This window comes from Anomaloglossus baeobatrachus, chromosome 12, assembly GCF_048569485.1.
Source record: "Anomaloglossus baeobatrachus isolate aAnoBae1 chromosome 12, aAnoBae1.hap1, whole genome shotgun sequence".
Taxonomy (NCBI): domain Eukaryota; kingdom Metazoa; phylum Chordata; class Amphibia; order Anura; family Aromobatidae; genus Anomaloglossus; species Anomaloglossus baeobatrachus.
The window spans coordinates 68,675,295-68,694,101 of record NC_134364.1 but is presented as its reverse complement, the minus strand read 5'-3'; the positions used below and the strand labels follow the sequence as shown (position 1 = coordinate 68,694,101).

Below are 18,807 nucleotides of genomic sequence, written 5' to 3'. Positions count from 1 at the left end.
AATGTGAACCCGATAGGTCACCCCTAGAGGTATTGGCAGGAGAGGCTGAGATGGTCGAGCCAATCCCGGAGTTGGGGGTGTCCCCGGATACATTTGGGACAGCCCAACTCCAGGACCCTACATTAATACATGCCCGGAGTCGGGTGACAGTGGTTGACGGGGTGGCACAGGTGCCCGGTGCCCAGGTAAGGTACCCCCATTTCGCTCTTAAGCAGGACTTGCTCTACCGGGTAGATGAAATACGGGGCGGGGTGGTAGAGCAGTTGGTGGTGCCCCAGCCGTATCGCCGGCAGGTCCTCGACTGGGCTCATAAACACCTGATGAGTGGCCACCTAGGGGCCAAGAAAACGCAGGAGTGAATATTGCAAAGGTTCTATTGGCCCGGGGTCTTTGGGGAGGTAAAACGGTTCTGCGAAACCTGCCCGGAGTGTCAGCTTACCGCACCCCTGGCCCACTTTCGCAGTCCGTTGGTACTGTTACCCATTATAGAAGTCCCTTTTGAACGGATAGGGATGGATCTGGTGGGGCCCCTCGTAAAGTCCGCTCGAGGGCACCAACACATCCTAGTGATCGTTGATTATGCCACCCGGTATCCAGAAGCGATACCTCTCAGACATACTGCAGCAAAGCTTATAGCTCGGGAGTTGTTTGCTGTGTTCTGCCGGGTGGGGTTGCCCAAGGAGATCCTTACGGATCAGGGGACCCCATTCATGTCTAAAGTGACCAAAGAGCTATGCCGGCTACTCCAGATCAAGCAGTTGCGTACGTCTGTGTATCATCCTCAAACGGACGGTTTAGTGGAGCGATTCAATAAAACCCTGAAAACCATGCTCAAAAGGGTGATTTCAAAAGACGGGAAAGACTGGGATATGATGCTTCCCTATTTGATGTTTGCCATCCGAGAGGTGCCACAGGCATCCACGGGGTTTTTGCCTTTTGAGTTGTTATACGGGCGACATCCCCGGGGATTGTTGGACCTGGCAAAGGAAACATGGGAGCAGGAGTCCACCCCCCATAAAAGTGTGATTGAACACATTTTGGGAATACAGAACCGCATAAGCGCGGTCATGCCAATTGTGAAGGAGCATTTACAGGAGGCTCAGGCCGCGCAGAGTGGCCGGTACAATAGACAAGCCACCATGCGGACCTTTACCCCCGGGGATCGGGTGTTGGTCCCCACGGCAGAGAGTAAATTCCTGGCTCAGTGGCAAGGCCCCTACGAGATAAAGGAAAGAATCGGGGCGGTCAACTATAAGGTATTGCAGCCCGGTAGGCGGAAACCTGAACAAATATACCATGTCAACCTGTTAAAATCTTGGCAGGAACGGGAAAGCCTGATGGTTGATTTTCCCCCATCTCTCTCCTCTTCGAGTCGTTCAAACCCGGCTCCGGCGACCTCCGGAGAGGACGAACCGGAAGTAAGGTTTGGAGAAGCCCTCACCAAGCAACAGAGGCGAGAGGCCAGAAGGCTGGTTCAGCAGAACCCCGATGTCTTCTCTGAACTGCCTGGTAGGACCAGTCTGATACGACATGACATTGTCACCGAGCCTCACCTGAAAGTACGCCTGAAGCCATACCGGGTGGCGGAGGCTCGAAGACAAGCCATATCAGAGGAAGTGAAGACAATGCTACGCCTGGGGGTCATCGAAAAATCCCGGAGTGAATGGGCTAGTCCCATTGTCCTAATACCAAAACCCGATGGCTCCTTAAGGTTCTGCAACGACTTTAGGAGATTGAACGAAATATCCAAGTTCGATCTCTACCCCATGCCCCGGGTGGATGAGCTGATTGATAGGCTGGGACAGGCGTGATATTTCACCACGCTCGACCTGACCAAGGGGTACTGGCAGGTGCCACTGACGGAGTCCGCCAAGGAGAAAACCGCTTTTGTTACGCCGGAGGGTCTCTTCCACTATGTTGTCTTGCCTTTTGGGTTACATGGCGCGCCGGCCACGTGCCAGAGGTTGATGGACCTAGTGCTGGAACCCCACCAGGCGTATGCATCAGCGTACCTTGATGACATAATTATTTACAGCTCCGAGTGGCAGACCCACTTGGAACAGGTACAAGCGGTGGTGAACGCGCTCCGAACAGCCGGATTGACAGCCAATCCCAAGAAGTGTGCGTTGGGGCTCACGGAAGCCCGCTACTTGGGCTACGTAATAGGCCAAGGAGTGATTAAGCCCCAAATTAACAAAGTTGAGGCGATCCAGAAGTGGCCTAGACCCCTGACCACGAAGCAGGTTAGGGCCTTCTTGGGTATCGTGGGGTACTACATGAGGTTTGTTCAAAGTTTTGCGGGACTATCAGCCCCCTTGACGGACCTTCTCAAAGGCAAGAAGTCCGTCATGATGCGCTGGACTCCGCAGGCCGAGGACTCCTTCCGGGCCCTGAAGGGGGTCCTGTGCGGACAGCCCGTTCTTGTCAACCCTGATTCCCGGAAGGAGTTCGTAGTACAGACTGACGCCTCTGAGGTCGGCCTGGGGGGCAGTGCTGTCTCAGGTGGTTCAGGGGGAGGAACACCCCGTCACCTTCTTAAGTAGGAAGCTCACCCCTCCCGAGCGGAATTATAGCGTAGTGGAGAAGGAGTTCCTGGCGATCAAGTGGGCCTTGGAGTCCCTACGCTATTACCTGCTGGGATGGCGGTTTCGCTTTGTGACTGATCACTCTCCGCTGGTCTGGATGAGGTCCGCCAAGGAACGGAATGCCCAGGTTACCCGGTGGTTCCTTTCTCTACAGAACTTCTGGTTTACGGTTGAACACCGGGCCGGAAGGTTGCAGGACAACGCCGATGCCTTGTCCCGCGGCCCGTGTTTGATGGCGGTAGTTCAACCCCGCACGCTTGAACTGGGGGGGGGGTATGTGAGACTGTGACCGGGGTTGTCTATGACGGCCGGTACGTCTCACCCCGGTTGTGCTCCCTCCATGTATAGAAAGCAACTCCACTCCAGGGTTTATTGCTGTTTCCCTGCAGGCTGAAAGGACGGTTAAAAGGAAACAGGAACCTGGGTGTGGGGCCCTAGTGTGAGGGAGTGAATACAACTCCCTAAGCTTCTGCCGAAGAAGCACATGTGAGCCATTTCTGGAATCTGGTTTGTTGGTTCTGGAGGAGGATATTCCGGAACACGTGTTGTGTGCTGTTTTGGAGTTTTGTTTGGACAATAAACCGCGTGCTGTGACCATTGGTGCCTGGATCTCGTGTCTTCTGCCGCGCAGCCGACCACGCTACCTCACAACAGTTACATTAAAATAAAAGGTATAAAAGTGAAACTTACTAAGCTTGTGCCATAGAAGTGACGTCTGCTTAGGGAGTGGAAGGAACTCCAAGAGAAGAAGATTTTATAATCGGCCAGCATCACCCTTCATGATGCCCTCCACATACTGACTGGCCCCCCAGAACGAAGCTGTTCCTATTATACATTAGGTAGCCCCCCTTTCTCTGTGACATCATTTTACAGTCACTTGTGGGCTGTGCTCTGATGTACACAAAGTTCCATAATTCTAGGGTTTTTCATATCTTTGCTCCTGGGTCAGACAGGTGAAAGATATTAGCGTCATATTTAATATCTCGATTTTTCATTTACATTGATACCAAACACAACGCCTCTAGTACAATTTTACTGGCCAATACTAATTTTCGTGATTCCAGCGATTCCCCAGTAGAACTAGACGGTGCGTTGGGCTCAGCACTCCACAGGGATTCTGGAAATATGTTTTTCATTTTTCTAGCATTAACACAGCACTTTGAACCTGTTTTGGAAGTTTTCCCGCCAATATAACAAAGAATTGTCTTTCTCTGAATCTTTTGGCTTCAGTTCTACCATCACTCAAAGTCATAAATACCTTAAGCTTCCAGGCCGATCAGATAATCGTCATGACGATCTCTGGCTGATAGTGGACAGGAGGGGGATGGAGACCCTTCAACAGTTTTACATGACAGCCCCTATCTACATAATGGGGAATAGTGAAACGAAAAGTGTTGGGGGCAAATTGACAGCAAATTGAACAAGGGGGACTTAAAGAATGAGAGCGATGGCGCCAAAGAGTATATACCGTACAGTTGCTAAGGTGGGGCCCCGACATGGGATACTCACCACACTCGGGTATATGAACACACACACAAAATACGCCACACACTACCACGTGCTTGAACACATATACCACCCTCAGCACACATCTCACCACACATACACCAACCTCGCCACATAATCACCCTAAAACAAACACAAGTCTGGTATTATCCTTCAAAAATAAAAATCTGATTAATAAGCAGCCAAACTACAAGAACAACAAATGTACCACATAGGAAATACGGCAGCTGTCAGTCACATGAGCTGTCTGTTATGTGTATGTGTGAGCTAATATATACTGTCAGGGGGAGGGCTTTCTGTTGCCTGGAGATTTATCAGGCTGCCAATAGCAACCAATCACAGCTTAGCTTCTATTTTGCTACAGTTAATTAATCTGAGCTCTGATTGGTTAATATAGGCAACAAAGGACATTCTGAGTATGTGTGAGGTCATAGGATGTTAAATCTGTGTGGAATATCTGTGGTGTTGAAATATATGTTGTGAAATGCTTCTATTAGCTTAGTTTTTGCCTTTTAATAATTACATTTCTATCTATTTGTTTTGTGGTTTTTGTGTGCAGAATACATTTCTGTTAATACATTCTATTTTGTTAACAGCAGTTATTAACCTGGGCGAAGCCGGGTAGTACAGCTAGTATATATATATATATATATATATATATATATATATATATATATATATACTAGAAGGTGGCCCAATTCTACGCATCGGGTATTCTAGAATTTACGTATTGTGTAGTTCATGTATGATTTTTGTTATATATATATATATATAGATGTTGTTGTGTGTAGTTACTAAGTGTTTGTGTAGGGGCTGTACATGTTCTGGGTGTTGTCTGGGTGTGGCGGGGGGTGAGAGTGGTGTTGTATGTGTGTTGCGTGTGTTGCGTTGTTTGTGGAGCGCTGTGTGTCTGTAGCGTTGTGTGTGTGTGTGTGTGTTGCGCGGTTTGTGTGGGTGTGGGGTGTGCGTGTGTGTTTTGGGGGAGGTATGTTTTGTGCAATGTGTGTGTTGTGCGGTATGTGCGTATATTTATGTATGCCGCAGTGTTTGTGTGTTGGGTGTTGTGTGTGTGCAGCGTTGTCTGTGTGTGGGTGTCTGTGTAGGGCGGTGTTTGTGGTTCCCAGCGTGTGTGTGGTGTGTTGTGCAGTGCACGTGCGCGTGTGTGTGTGTGTGTGTTGGGGGGAGGTGTGCACCTCCCATCGTGCTCCATCCCCCATGCTGCGCACTCCCCATCGTGCTCCATCCCCTATGCTGCGCATTCCCCATCGTGCTCCATCTCCCATGCTGCGCACTCCCCATTGTGCTCCATCCCCCATGCTGCGCACTCCCCATTGTGCTCCATCCCCCATGCTGCGCATTCCCCATCGTGCTCCATCCGCCATGCTGCGCACTCCCCATCGTGCTCCATCCCCCATGCTGCGCACTCCCCATCGTGCTGCATCCCCTATGCTGCGCATTCCCCATCGTGCTCCATCTCCCATGCTGCGCACTCCCCATTGTGCTCCATCCCCCATGCTGCGCACTCCCCATTGTGCTCCATCCCCCATGCTGCGCATTCCCCATCGTGCTCCATCCGCCATGCTGCGCACTCCCCATCGTGCTCCATCCCCCATGCTGCGCACTCCCCATCATGCTCCATCCCCCATGCTGCGCAATCCCAAACGTGCTCCATCCCCCATGCTGCGCACTTCCCATCGTGCTCCATCCCCCATGCTGCGCGCTCCCCATCGTGCTCCATCCCCCATGCTGCGCACTCCCCATCGTGCTCTATCCCCCAAGCTGCGCACTCCCAAACGTGCTCCATCCCCCAAGCTGCGCACTCCCCATCGTGCTCCATCCCTCATGCTGCGCATTCCCCATCGTGCTCCATCCCCCATGCTGCACACTCCCAAATGTGCTCCATCCCCCATGCTATGCACTCCCCATCGTGCTCCATCCCCCATGCTGCGCACCCCCCATCATGCTCCATCCCCCATGCTGCACCAGCATCAGCCTCTCTGCCCCCAGCATCAGCCTCTCTCCTCTCAGCATCAGCCTCTCTCCTCCCAGCATCAGCCTCTCCTCTCTGTCCCCAGCATCAGCCTCTCTGTCCCCAGCATCAGCCTCTCTCCTCCCAGCCTACCCCAGCCTCATCCTCCCCCAGCATCAGCCTCTCTTCTCTCAGCCTCCCCCCTCCCAGCCTCCCTCCTCCCAGCCTCTCCCAGCATCAGCCTCCCCCAGCATCAGCCTCCCCCTCCCAGCCTCCCCTAGCATCAGCCTCCGCCTCCCAGCCTCCCCCAGCATCAGCCTCCGCCTCCCAGCCTCCCCCAGCATCAGCCTCTCTCCTCCCAGCCTCCCCCAGCATCAGCCTCTCTCCTCCCAACCTCCTCCAGCATCAGCCTCTCTCCTCCCAGCCTCCCCCAGCATCAGCCTCCCCCTCCCAGCCTTCCCCAGGATCAGCCTTTCTCCTCCCAGCCTCCCTCCTCCCAGCCTCCCCCAGCATCAGCCTCCCCCTCCCAGCCTCCCCCAGCATCAGCCTCCCCCAGCATCAGCCTCTCTCCTCCCAGCCTCCCCCAGCATCAGCCTCTCTCCTCCCAGCCTCCCCCAGCATCAACCTCCCCCAGCATCAGCCTACACCCTCCCAGCCTCCCCCAGCATCAGCCTCCCCAAGCATCAGCCTCTCTCCTCCCAGCCTCCCCCAGCATCAGCCTCCCCCTCTCAGCCTTCCCCAGGATCAGCCTCTCTCCTCCCAGCCTCCTCCAGCACGCCGTGCTCCTCTGCCGACACTCACAGATCCGATCGCATACACTCACACACACACCCGATCGCATACACTCACACACACCCGATCGCATACACTCACACACACACACATTGACGATATTGCACATACACGCTCACACTCACAACTTTCGGAGATACCACATGCTTCTGGCCATGTGATCCTCCGGCAAGTCCTGGAAGCTCACTGCACAGTATCGCCGCCGAGAAGCAAGCGATATCCCAGGATGTTGTGAGTGTGTGGATGCGATGTGATGTGTGTGTGAGGTGTGTGTGAGAGTGAGTGTGATCTGATGTGTATGTGTGTTGTTATGTGTGTGCGTGTGTGTATGTTCCGCCGCTGCAGGACCTTGATGCACTGGTAACTATGCTACCATGGTTACCAGCGTATCCCGTCCCCCGCTCGCACGGGAGCCCACACCAGCATACGGCAGCAACCCCAGCAATGCGAGGGTATGTGTCGGCTGGGTTAGCGGCGTACGCTGATGTGGGCTCCCGGGGGTACAGTACTCACCTGGGAGTCGTGGTGTCGCTTCGGGGAATGCGTGCGGGGGGCGGGGCCAGAGCGAGCGTGCATTGCGTGAGGGGGCGGGGCGTGGCCGAGTTGCCAATACGTGCAGGGTGCCGGGGCGAGAGGCCAATCCGTGTGGGGGGCGGAGCCTGGGCGAGAGGCCAATCCGTGTGGGGGGCGGAGCCTGGGCGAGAGGCCAATCCGTGTGGGGGGCGGAGCCTGGGCGAGCGGCCAATCCGTGCGGGGGGGCCGGGCCATGGCGAGCCTAGCGGCCAATCCGCTTTGTGTCACCGTAGGGACACAATTTTGGAGCAAGACAGACAGACAGACAGACAGACAGAATAAGGCAATTATATATATAGATATATATATGTGTGTGTGTGTGTGTGCGTGTGTGCGTGTGTGTGTGTGTGTGTCTATATGTCTACACACACACACACACACACACATACACACATACATATAGTCATATGAAAAAGTTTGGGCACTCCTATTAACGTTAACCTTTTTTCTTTATAACAATTTGGGTTATTGCAGCAGCTATTTCAGTTTCATATATCTAATAACTGATGGACTGAGTAATATTTCTGGATTGAAATGAGGTTTATTGTACAAACAGAAAATGTGCAATCTGCATTTAAACAAAATTTGACCGGTGCAAAAGTATGGGCACCTCAACATAAAAGTGACATTAATATTTTGTAGATCCTCCTTTTGCAAAAATCACAGCCTCTAGTCGCTTCCTGTAGCTTTTTATGAGTTCCTGGATCCTGGATGAAGGTATATTTGACCATTCCTGTTTACAAAACAATTCCAGTTCAGTTAAGTTTGATGGTCGCCGAGCATGGACAGCCGCTTCAAATCATCCCACAGATTTTCAATGATATTCAGGTCTGGGGACTGGGATAGCCATTCCAGAACATTGTAATTATTCCTCTGCATGAATGCCTGAGTAGATTTGGAGCGGTGTTTTGGATCATTGTCTTGCTGAAATATCCATCCCCTGCGTAACTTCAACTTCATCACTGATTCTTGCACATTATTGTCAAGAATCTGCTGATACTGAGTTGAATCCATGCGACCCTCATCTTTAAATAGGATTCCCGGTGCCGGCATTGGCCACACAGCCCCAAAGCATGATGGAACCTATACCAAATTTTACTGTGGGTAGCAAGTGCTTTTCTTGGAATGCCGTGTTTTTTTGCCTCCATGCATAACGCCTTTTTGTATGACCAAACAACTCAATCTTTGTTTCATCAGTCCACAGGACCTTCTTCCAAAATGTAACTGGCTTGTCCAAATGTGCTTTTGCATACCTCAGGCGACTCTGTTTGTGGCGTGCTTGCAGAAACGGCTTCTACATCACTCTCCCATACAGCTTCTCCTTGTGCAACATGTGCTGTATTGTTGACCGATGCACATCTGCAGCAAGATGATGCTGCAGGTCTTTGGAGGTGGTCTGTGGATTGTCCTTGACTGTTCTCACCATTCTTCTTCTCTGCCTTTCTGATATTTTTCTTGGCCTGCCACTTCTGGGCTTAACAAGAACTGTACCTGTGTTCTTCCATTTCCTTACTATGTTCCTCACAGTGGAAACTGACAGTTTAAATCTCTGAGACAACTTTTTGTATCCTTCCCCTGAACAACTATGTTGAATAATCTTTGTTTTCAGATCATTTGAGAGTTGTTTTGAGGAGCCCATGATGCCACTCTTCAAAGGAGATTTAAATAGGAGAACAATTTGCAAGTGGCCACCTTAAATACCTTTTCTTATGATTGGATACACCTGCCTATGAAGTTCAAAGCTCAATGAGGTTACAAATCCAATTTTGTGCTTTAGTAGGTAATAAAAAAGTAGTTAGGAGTGTTCAAATCATGAAATTGATAAGGGTGCCCATACTTTTTCACCGGTCAAATTTTGTTTAAATGCGGATTGCACATTTTCTGTTAGTACAATAAACCTCATTTCAATCCAGAAATATTACTCAGTCCATCAGTCATTAGATATATGAAACTGAAATAGCTGTTACAAAAACCCAAATTGTTATAAAGAAAAAAGGTTAACATTAATAGGGGGGCCCAAACATTTTCATATGACTGTATACTGTATGTATTGCTCAGCTTCAGCTGGGCATTCCCTTAGAAATGTATGGCTATGTCAAAGAATTGACTTACTTTGCTAGTACCTCTGGGTACCTGCCTAATTCCATCAAAGCAAAGGATAGCTGGTTGGCTGTTGTTTCCTGTCCTGAAACCATTTGCAAATTAAGAGTCAACATCAACTGGATACGATAGTTAGACAGATAGATAGATAGATAGATAGATAGATAGATAGATCGATAGATAGATAGATAGATAGATAGATAGATAGATAGATAACAATTTAAAAGTCAGATTTACTAACCTGCAATGAAGAACGTCACAAAATTATCTACTAAATCTTCAAGAGTACAGCTATCCTGCAGTTCTGAAAAGTCAATAAACCATATTCAGGATATTGGATGAGAAAGTCTCCAAGAAAGAAAATAAAAGCCGACATTATATGACTGTGCATCAGGCAAGACTTTTCTAGATGAGAAGCAATACGAGTGCGACCGCTAACAGAAACACCAATAATCCGCTATCATGCAGCTTCAGTAGTTGCAATACTTAGATTTAATGTTCAGCACAGTCGGCACTTTTGGGCCCATACCTGAAGATTTTAGGATCTGAGTGAGGATATCTTTAGGTGTCTCATCTCCATCTTTAATCGCTTTGATCCTTTGCAGTATGCGTTCTTTGCCTTGTTTTCTCAGATAGTGGAGATTATTTTTTACTTCTCTGATGAAGTTTATTTTGAATGGATCAAACTATGAGAAATAGAGATATCAACGGTGACCAAATGTTATCTGTTAGTGATCACGGGATAAAAACTTCTGTCTTCACTATGTACAATGATATATTTATATGCCACTTATATACCAGTACATACACTTACGAGCAATAGGGTAACAATGTTGTGAATTTTTGACTTCCAGGTCTGTAGCTCTCCACAGGTGGTTCTTGGCTCTTGAACAACTCTTCCGATATACTAACATGCAAAAGAGTAACAATATTTTGACCTTTTGACTTTCAGGCTCCATATCTCTCCATCCACTACAGTTCTCACTGTGAGACGACCTTCATTCTATAGACAATCATCTTGGCTATCTCATACATAAATGTGACTTGCAGCTATTTAGCATATGATTAGTTATGCAGATTCTTGTCATGTCACTGCATTGTTACTGTTTTCCTCCTAAAAATCTAAATTTACATTTTTATTATTTTGTTAGTATTTTGTAAATCAATCTTTGGCTTTCAGCACTGCCCGAATCCTTCTGGGCTCTTGATCAGATTCAAGTATGTCGCAAACTAAATCTGCTCCCAGGTCTCTTCTCCACGTTCCCAGTGTTGGTGCATATTGGTCAGCTCACTTGGGGATTTATACTGCTTTTTCTTCACCTCTACCCACAAGTGTTGGTTGGGTTGGGGTCTGGGGACTGTGGGGACAATCCAGCTCCTCTACTTCATAGTCATTGAACCGTTTCTTCTCCAATATCGCCATATGCTTCGGGTCGATGTCCTCCTGGAACACTGCATCGTTCTTTTCATACCCATAATGCTCAATGTAGTAACTTGTCTTGCAGGATTCTCACAAACAACTCAGCATTGAGACCACCATCCATCGTGGTCAAGTATCCAATGCCTTTGACTGTGAAACACCCCCATATCATCAGGCTTCCACCACTGAATTTGACAGTTCCTTTGATTTCTCGATTTATTAGTCCCTTTTTCCCTTGTTTGTTCCAGATCCAAATTTGCTCCATCAGAGCCGTCTATTGACTTTCGTCTCATTGCTCCAAATCACCAATTTCCAATCTTTTACCTTCCACTTTTCGTACGTTTTTGTAAGCTCGAGCAGACACTTGTTATGATGATATTGAAGTTGAGGCTTATTCACCTATTTTTGGACCACCATTCCAGACTTGTGTAACGTGTGTCGCTCAGTGCTTGCATGGCTGTCTGTGATCTCACTAATATGATGCATACGAGCCGCCTCCACTGCCGGGTGTCACCAGAACTGATAGACCTTGTGATGAGCCGACTTGTTGACTCCGATATTTTGCCTGAATGTTGACCTCTTGGCTTTTGAATGGATGGACAGACTTAATTTCATATTCTACTAACAGTCATGACTAGTAATGAGCGATCCCAATCTGTAAAGATCGGGGATTGTACCGATCACATAGTGATTGTGTACATGATCCTGATCACGAGTTTTCCTGGGAAGCTCGTGTTACAGATCAGGTCTAGGTGCTGTAAAAAAAAGCACATTATTAAAAAACATTATGATAATACTTACAGCTCCTGCGATGTCTCCTGCAGACTCTGTCTCCTGTCCGCTTCTGCTTCCGGGTCCAGTCATTGCTGTGCCCTCCCGGTAACTACCACTGACTAAAAGGACCTTCTGTGACAGTGACAATTCATGTTCAGATAACAGGACCGGCAAGATGTCACAGCCATGTGACCAGTCTGTAGCCAATGAGGTAATACAACATTCACAACTGACTGGTTACATGGTTAAGATGTCATGGAAGGTCCTTTTAGTCAGATGTGGTTACCAGGAGGGCACAGCAATGATTGGACCCGGAAGCAGAAGCGCTGGGAGACAGAGTCTGCAGGACGCGTCGCGGGACATGTAAGTATAATGACAATGTTTATTATTAACTATATTCGTTATTTTACAGACCCCTCCTGCCCCATTACATAACTGTAAAGCCTGAGAATGGGACGCAAGATCATGTTATCTCGATCCCGATGTCGATCTTTACAAAAAGATCGGGCGAGGCTCCCTGATTCCGACCATCAGGGGGATCGCCCATCACTAGTCATGACCTCACATGATGCAGTTTGGCATTTTTTTTGGCTGAGAGACCACAATCGCTGAGCTGGATGATGCTAATTCTCTTTTCTTGGGAAATCTTTTTCATGGCTGCTCCTCAATTCAAACTTTTGACCTTTTCGCTTGGGAATCAACCTAATAACACACTGAGCTATTAGGGAATATGAGTATTGGGTAATGTGTAGTATACAAAAAGAAAAGAGCAAAATAGTAACAATGCAGTGACATGACAAGAATCTGCATAACTAGTCATATGCTAAATAGTTGCAAGTCAAATTTCTGTATGAGATAGCCAAGATGATTGTCTATAAAATGAAGGTCGTCTCACGCTCAAAGCTGTTGTGGACGGTGAGATATGGAGCCTGAACATCCAACGTTCAAAACATTGTTACCCTTTTGCTCATCAGTGAACATATACATGTATATATATATATATATATATATATATATATATATATATGTGTAAATATCTATTGCACCTATGCTGTCCTTAGCGAGAAGTTTAGCGAGCCCCTAGTTCGGGGGTATGTAAAACTGCAGCGGCTCATCCTAATTATAGTGTTTTTTTCTGCGGGTCAATATGATAATGGCGATGTAAAATGTACCGATTTGCATATGTACATGTATTAATGTCTCAATAAAATAAAACCTGGCTTCAATCATGCAACCAAGCTTTAATTCATGATTACGGTCCCCCGACGAAGCAACACGCGAAACACGTGTTGGGACTTGTCCCCCCACCTGTCTACACGTCCTATTTCTGGTAAGCAGTCTGCATAGTATATGCTTGGTGTACCTGTATGCCACTATGTGCTTTTGCCCCACTGTGTGGTGACTCTCTGGTTGTGCTGGGTAGTACTTTACTAACGCGGTAACAAAGAGGTCCCTAGTTATGTTAACTGGGAACTTATTTATTTATTTTTCTGTATGTGGCAATTACATGGTGCTAAGAAACTATGCTTAGATATGTAATGTGTAGACCTGTGGGGGTTTTCTTTCACCCTCCTGTGTCTGTGTGAACTTGGTTTTATCATATCACCTTGTAATGATTATGTCCCCCTTAATGGCTTTAAATGACTTTTTGTACCAATAAAAATGTTTTATATGCATTTTTTGTCATACTTCAATGAGCTAATTTAAGATAAATAAGGGGTATTCATTTGACAATCTTAAAAGACTTCTTATGTCTGTTGGTTTCTAATTCATGCTGCACATGGTTTGGGCACTATTAATCAAGTGATAGGCTACCTTAAAGTCTATACTACTGCCCTAGTTCCTCACCAATTTTGCCGTTTACACTTTTGGTAGACACAGTGTATGACCGCTGCAGCCAAACATGTTCCACAGCACTGTTGTGTCCACTGTTTAGTTGCAGTGGTCTTGTGCCGGGGAATCGGTGTGCAGACCAGCATCAGGGAAATACATTAAAAGATGGTGTGGGCAGCAAAGTCAAGTACAAAGTATTGTAAATTCCATTTGGTCCTCTCCCTAGATATCTAGAAAAGCAATTGATTGCAGTGGCTACCTATAGTGCCTAATATTAATTTAATAAGAATATTGCACCAGCTGTAATACAAACCCGTGCCAAAAAATCCCGGGCAACAAGCATTCCTTGCATAATCTTTGTGATAATTTGAGGAAACTTTACTTTTTCATCCCATATAGAATTGAGATCCATTGCGAAGGCAATCTACAAATGTGAACACAGAATACAACAATGGTTAAGCAACTGATTGGTTGGGGCATCATCACTTCTAGTCCTGACAGTGACCATGGCAGGCATTCAGACTGGCAATTTATTATCTAAGGACTAATATATATATATATATATATATATATATAAAAATATGCATACAGTCATGCCCGAAAGTGTCGGCACCCTTGAGATTGTTCTAGAAAATGAAGTATTTCTCCCATAAAATTATTGTGATTATACATGTTTTGTTATACGCATTATTATTTCCTTTGTGTGTATTGGAACAACAACTTTGGTTCTCAGGTCTGCGGACCATTGTCATCTCTTTCTGTTCTCCATGCTTAGTGTGGCACACACAAACATACAATGTAAAGATTGAGTCAACTTCTCCCCTTTTTATCTGGTTTCAGGAGTGATTTTCATATTGCCCACACTTGTTACTTGCCACAGGTGAGTTTGAATGTGTCTCACATACTTGAAACAAACTTGTTTATCCACAATATTTGATATTAAACACTCAGAGCTACCTTAGCAATGACGTCCATCGTCACTTTACCAAACATTTCATGCATTTTAATTTGCTGCTTCCAATCAGCCATTTCTGATAGTTTTTCCACCATCTCTTCAGCTTTTTCGTTGAAAGTCTGCATTGATCCTATCAAATAGCTGGAAGTAAAGAGGCAAAATACATTATTCAACAGGACAGGTGCTAAAGTCTCGACATACAAGTATTATTTAGGTGGGCTGGTAGGAGTCGTCTGTTATATTATAATCTTGGGCATCCTGGATTATGTGAAGACACAGTTATGATTATATCACTACTGGTTGGAAATTTAAAGGGTTTTCTGGTCTTTTTAACAGCGTAACAGTGGGAAAACATCCTTAGTGAAAAAAAAGACGCCACATTTACCGCCAGAATCTGGAAGCAATGTCATCCCGACCTTACTCTGCAGCCAAGCCGTGGCTTTGGCAGTCTGGTAACTTGTGGGTATCACATCACCTTTATGCTTTTTTTTGGAATCTAAAGATGACAAAATCCATCTCTACTGTACCACTGCTGATCCTACGATCTCCACTGGACAGGAAGAAATTATGTCCTGATCACCAGTGACCTAACTCTGCTGCCAATCAGTGGCTGGTGGTTATTACATCCTGTCTTCCAGTCTAGTAGCAACTACAAGGGTCTGGATTCTGGGAGAAAATATGTCAACCTTTTTCTTTTCTAAGGATGCTTTCCCACTGTTGAAAGAAACAGAAAATCCCTTTTAAGGTCTCCATACACTTTGGATGAATGTTGGCCAAACCCATCCATTTCGTTTGGATTGAGCAACCATTTAATGTGCTTATAACTTTCCCTGACAAATGACATCGGGGAGGAAGAATTAGGCATGTTGTAATTTAACACCCAACCGATTTCTCTGTTGGGGAAGAGCTGGGGGCTCCCCATACACATTAGACTGTTACTGAACCAGTCTGTAACGCCATCTTTGCACTGTCCTGCCCCCATTTCCCTCCTGGAATGCCAGCACTCTCATCTTCCAAGACACCCTGCAGTATGTGCTCCATCCACGGTCCATACTGCTGTCTGCCGTGGCCTGTGCACGCTGCACAGGGCTACTGCAAATGCCCGTAGGGTGCACGCGTGGACACCTCCCTTTTTTAAAAGGGCTGGTACTAGTGCCTCTCAGCATGGCTAAGAAGCATCAGGTATTTAAGGCACCTTCCCCATAAGGGAGGTGCCTGGGTGATGTGTTCCAAACATTGCTAGTTCTCAGATCCCTTAGTTCTGTTGCTGCTGTCATTGTGCTGTATCACTTAAAGTTGTCTTTAATCCAGTGCATGATGACTCCGTTGCTGCCGCAACTATCCATACCAGCTGCTGCTGCCACAACCATCCATTCCGCTGCCGCTGCTGCAAATATTCACACCACCTGATCTTACGTCACCAGCTGCTGCTGCCGCCTCTACCATCGGAGATTGTCAGTGTCCGTACCCCTGGGGCCAGCTGTCACAGCATAAGTCTTCCTGAGTGGCACCCAGTCTCACACCTGTAATGCAACACCTTCACCATTAGAGGCTCTGGGGAAATCCAGGTGTGTTTCCGTAGTGAAACCCTTTTAGGTTTTCTGTGTGCTATGGCACAGTGAGTCCACTCCCAGCTCGCACCCGGGAGCTCTACACAGTCAATATCATAAGGTTCAGCTGCCTTTAGTTTAATGTATATGGAGACCTTAAGACTTGGTTTTAGGTCATACCAACCCCCCCAAAACAAAATACTGCCTCAACTGTACTTACCTTTTGCTGAATGCTGGATCCATAAGTCTCCTCTGTTTGTGCCAGTGGCTATAATCCGTGTCTGTCAGTAAACCTCTTCCCATAAATCTAAAAGTTTTAAATGCCAGAGTAGAGTAAGTAAAAAAATGTGAAAAATAAAATTGAGATTGGATGTCAACCATGACATAACAAGAAATTGGACTTTAGCCTTCAGGATATTAAGGAATGAACAGTACTGAATCAAGGAGGGCTCTGCACTTGACCACAGGATTATAGCGGACTTGACTATTCCAATAAGGCCCAAATCTTCCACAAGGGGTCACCAGGGACAGAAATGGCCAATGCACTACTAAGAACTTTTCATAAAATGGGCAACAATGGATCACCATAGACTGCACAGTGAGAATTTATATAACAGTTCAGTGACCAGAGATCTAGTTGAGCCTCCTCGGTCCAATCTTCACTGAGACCACCTGATGGGCTGTTTAGGGTTCTTACAGCACTTCTTATGTGACAGTGGGGTCTTTTCGAGCCAAGGTCTAAGGACAACATTATGACCTCCATTTGACAAACTTTAGCAATCAAAATTCTAAATGTTTCTATAGTTATGAAATACCAATTGTTACCTCGATCCGAACATGAAATGCAGACGCTCATAAAAATCATCTTTGGTATATTTTGGTGACAATAAGAATTCCTATAAAAAATATACATCGAGCATGAGGATACAATGGAAAAGACAACTAATAAGTACCATCAGAGCTTCACAAGAGAGGAAAGAAAAGGTTTTAATTTACAAAATTGGGTTCGAAAAGTTGCCGTTTTCAGGACACTAGGTTGCCTTTAGTTATTAATGGTGGCAATCGTCATCTCGTTTCACGCACTTACACAGGCCATATCTAAAGCTAGGTTTGGTTAAAAAAATGTATAAAACATAAACCTGGCCATAGACTTTTAAAGGCTGTCGCCCAAATAGGAGGCAGAACATTAGAAGGTCAGCTGATCTGAGTCTAAAGTTGAGACGCATAGTTGATAAAAGTCACCAACACACTGTTGACTTGATAAATGCAGATCTACAAAAACCTCTGTGGTCACTGACATTACCACAAAAACTGTGCCCTTAACGTAAGCTTCATGGCCGATCATCAGCATGCAGCCTTACATCACCAAACACAATGCTGAGTGTCGGATGGAGTTGTGTAAAACCACCCTTGACTTTTGGTTAATGCCATGAGAACATTACCCCCGACTGCATTGTGCCCACTGTACAGTTTAGTGGAGGAGCATAATGCTCCTGGCTGTTATCAGATGTCGGCCTCTTAGTTTCAGTGAAAGAAAATCCTAACACTTCAGCACAAGACATTTTATATAATTGTAGCTTTCCTGTCACACAGTGTTTTGCTCTAAATTTGCACTGTCATGGCGGCTTCAGACCCTGTTAAGACAACAGACTCTAACACTCCTCACTATACTTTCTCTGGTGAGTGGCACAAGCAGGCTCAGGCATCAACCAGCTATGTGCTCATTAGTGATCGGAATAGCAATAGTTAATTTCTGCTAGCCTGCTGGTTACCTTTTGGATCACATGTTACGTGAGACCTATCACAGGTACTGCCCACCTTTTTAAGATGGTGGAATTGGTCTTCCTGTGTCGACTATAGCTTTTTGCTAAACAGGTCCGCTTGTAGTTATTTTCCAGTTTGGTGATTTACTGTGTGTTGCTTGGTGTGCTGTGGATTACCTCCTGTCGTCTAGTTATCCCTCTCTGCTTTAGTTTTCCTCCTTATAACTTGTCTGATAACTGTGTCCATGCTCTGTGACAGAAGGTGGTTTCCCCTGTTTGTTTATCACTGTTGGTGTTAAGATGTTCCTGTCCTGGCTCTCCCTGGGATAGGGAGGGAGGGGGTCCAATATCAAGGCTCGTCAGGAGCAGGGGTAGGAAGACAGCGCAGATATTGCCACCATCAGACACATCTCTCCTATCAGGGACAGCTAGGGCCCCTGTTCCCTGTTATCCCCTGCCACCCTGTGACATTTCCCCTTTGTAAGAACAGTTTGGGTAAAGCCCTTTTTTGTTCCCCATGACTGTGCTCATGGCAAAAGGTCCATAAAGATATGGAGGGGGAGTTTGAGGGGGAAGAACTTGATTTCAACCTCATCCAGCACCGTTGGGATGCACTAAAACCTCACAAATTCTCCTTTGGATGAAGGGGCAAAAATTCCCACAGACAACTCCAAAATCTTGTAAAAGGTCTTCAAAAAAGTGAAAGATGTTATATCTGCAGGGGGTCTGACTCTATATTAATGTGTAGGGATGAAGAATGGGAGATCAGAAAAGTTCCTGAAGGTGGGATGTAGAGGGGGCACAAAAATTGGGTCCATACAGTGTATAACATTATTGCATAGGTAAAAATGGTCACTTACCTTAACACCTTCAGGGCTTATAACCCAGACCATCACCTTGTGCATCCCATTAAGGCGTATTATTGGACCATACTTCTCAATCCTAAAAAAATAAGTTTAAAAAAAGCTTGTATATTTATGTAGATGT

General features: G+C 46.4%; 1 protein-coding gene across 1 annotated transcript in view; it reads right to left on the bottom strand.

Annotated features, from left to right (window-relative positions):
• Positions 1-18,807, bottom strand: part of LOC142258227 (cholesterol 24-hydroxylase-like) — a 63,341-nt gene that overhangs the window by 27,403 nt on the left and 17,131 nt on the right. The window contains exons 3-10 of the mRNA XM_075330737.1: positions 18,681-18,762; positions 16,883-16,953; positions 16,278-16,364; positions 14,510-14,648; positions 13,866-13,976; positions 10,055-10,211; positions 9,767-9,829; positions 9,538-9,610 (exon numbers count right to left, since the gene is read on the bottom strand). Of these exons, the coding sequence (XP_075186852.1) occupies positions 9,538-9,610; positions 9,767-9,829; positions 10,055-10,211; positions 13,866-13,976; positions 14,510-14,648; positions 16,278-16,364; positions 16,883-16,953; positions 18,681-18,762 (783 nt within the window). The remainder of the gene's footprint in view (positions 1-9,537; positions 9,611-9,766; positions 9,830-10,054; positions 10,212-13,865; positions 13,977-14,509; positions 14,649-16,277; positions 16,365-16,882; positions 16,954-18,680; positions 18,763-18,807) is intronic.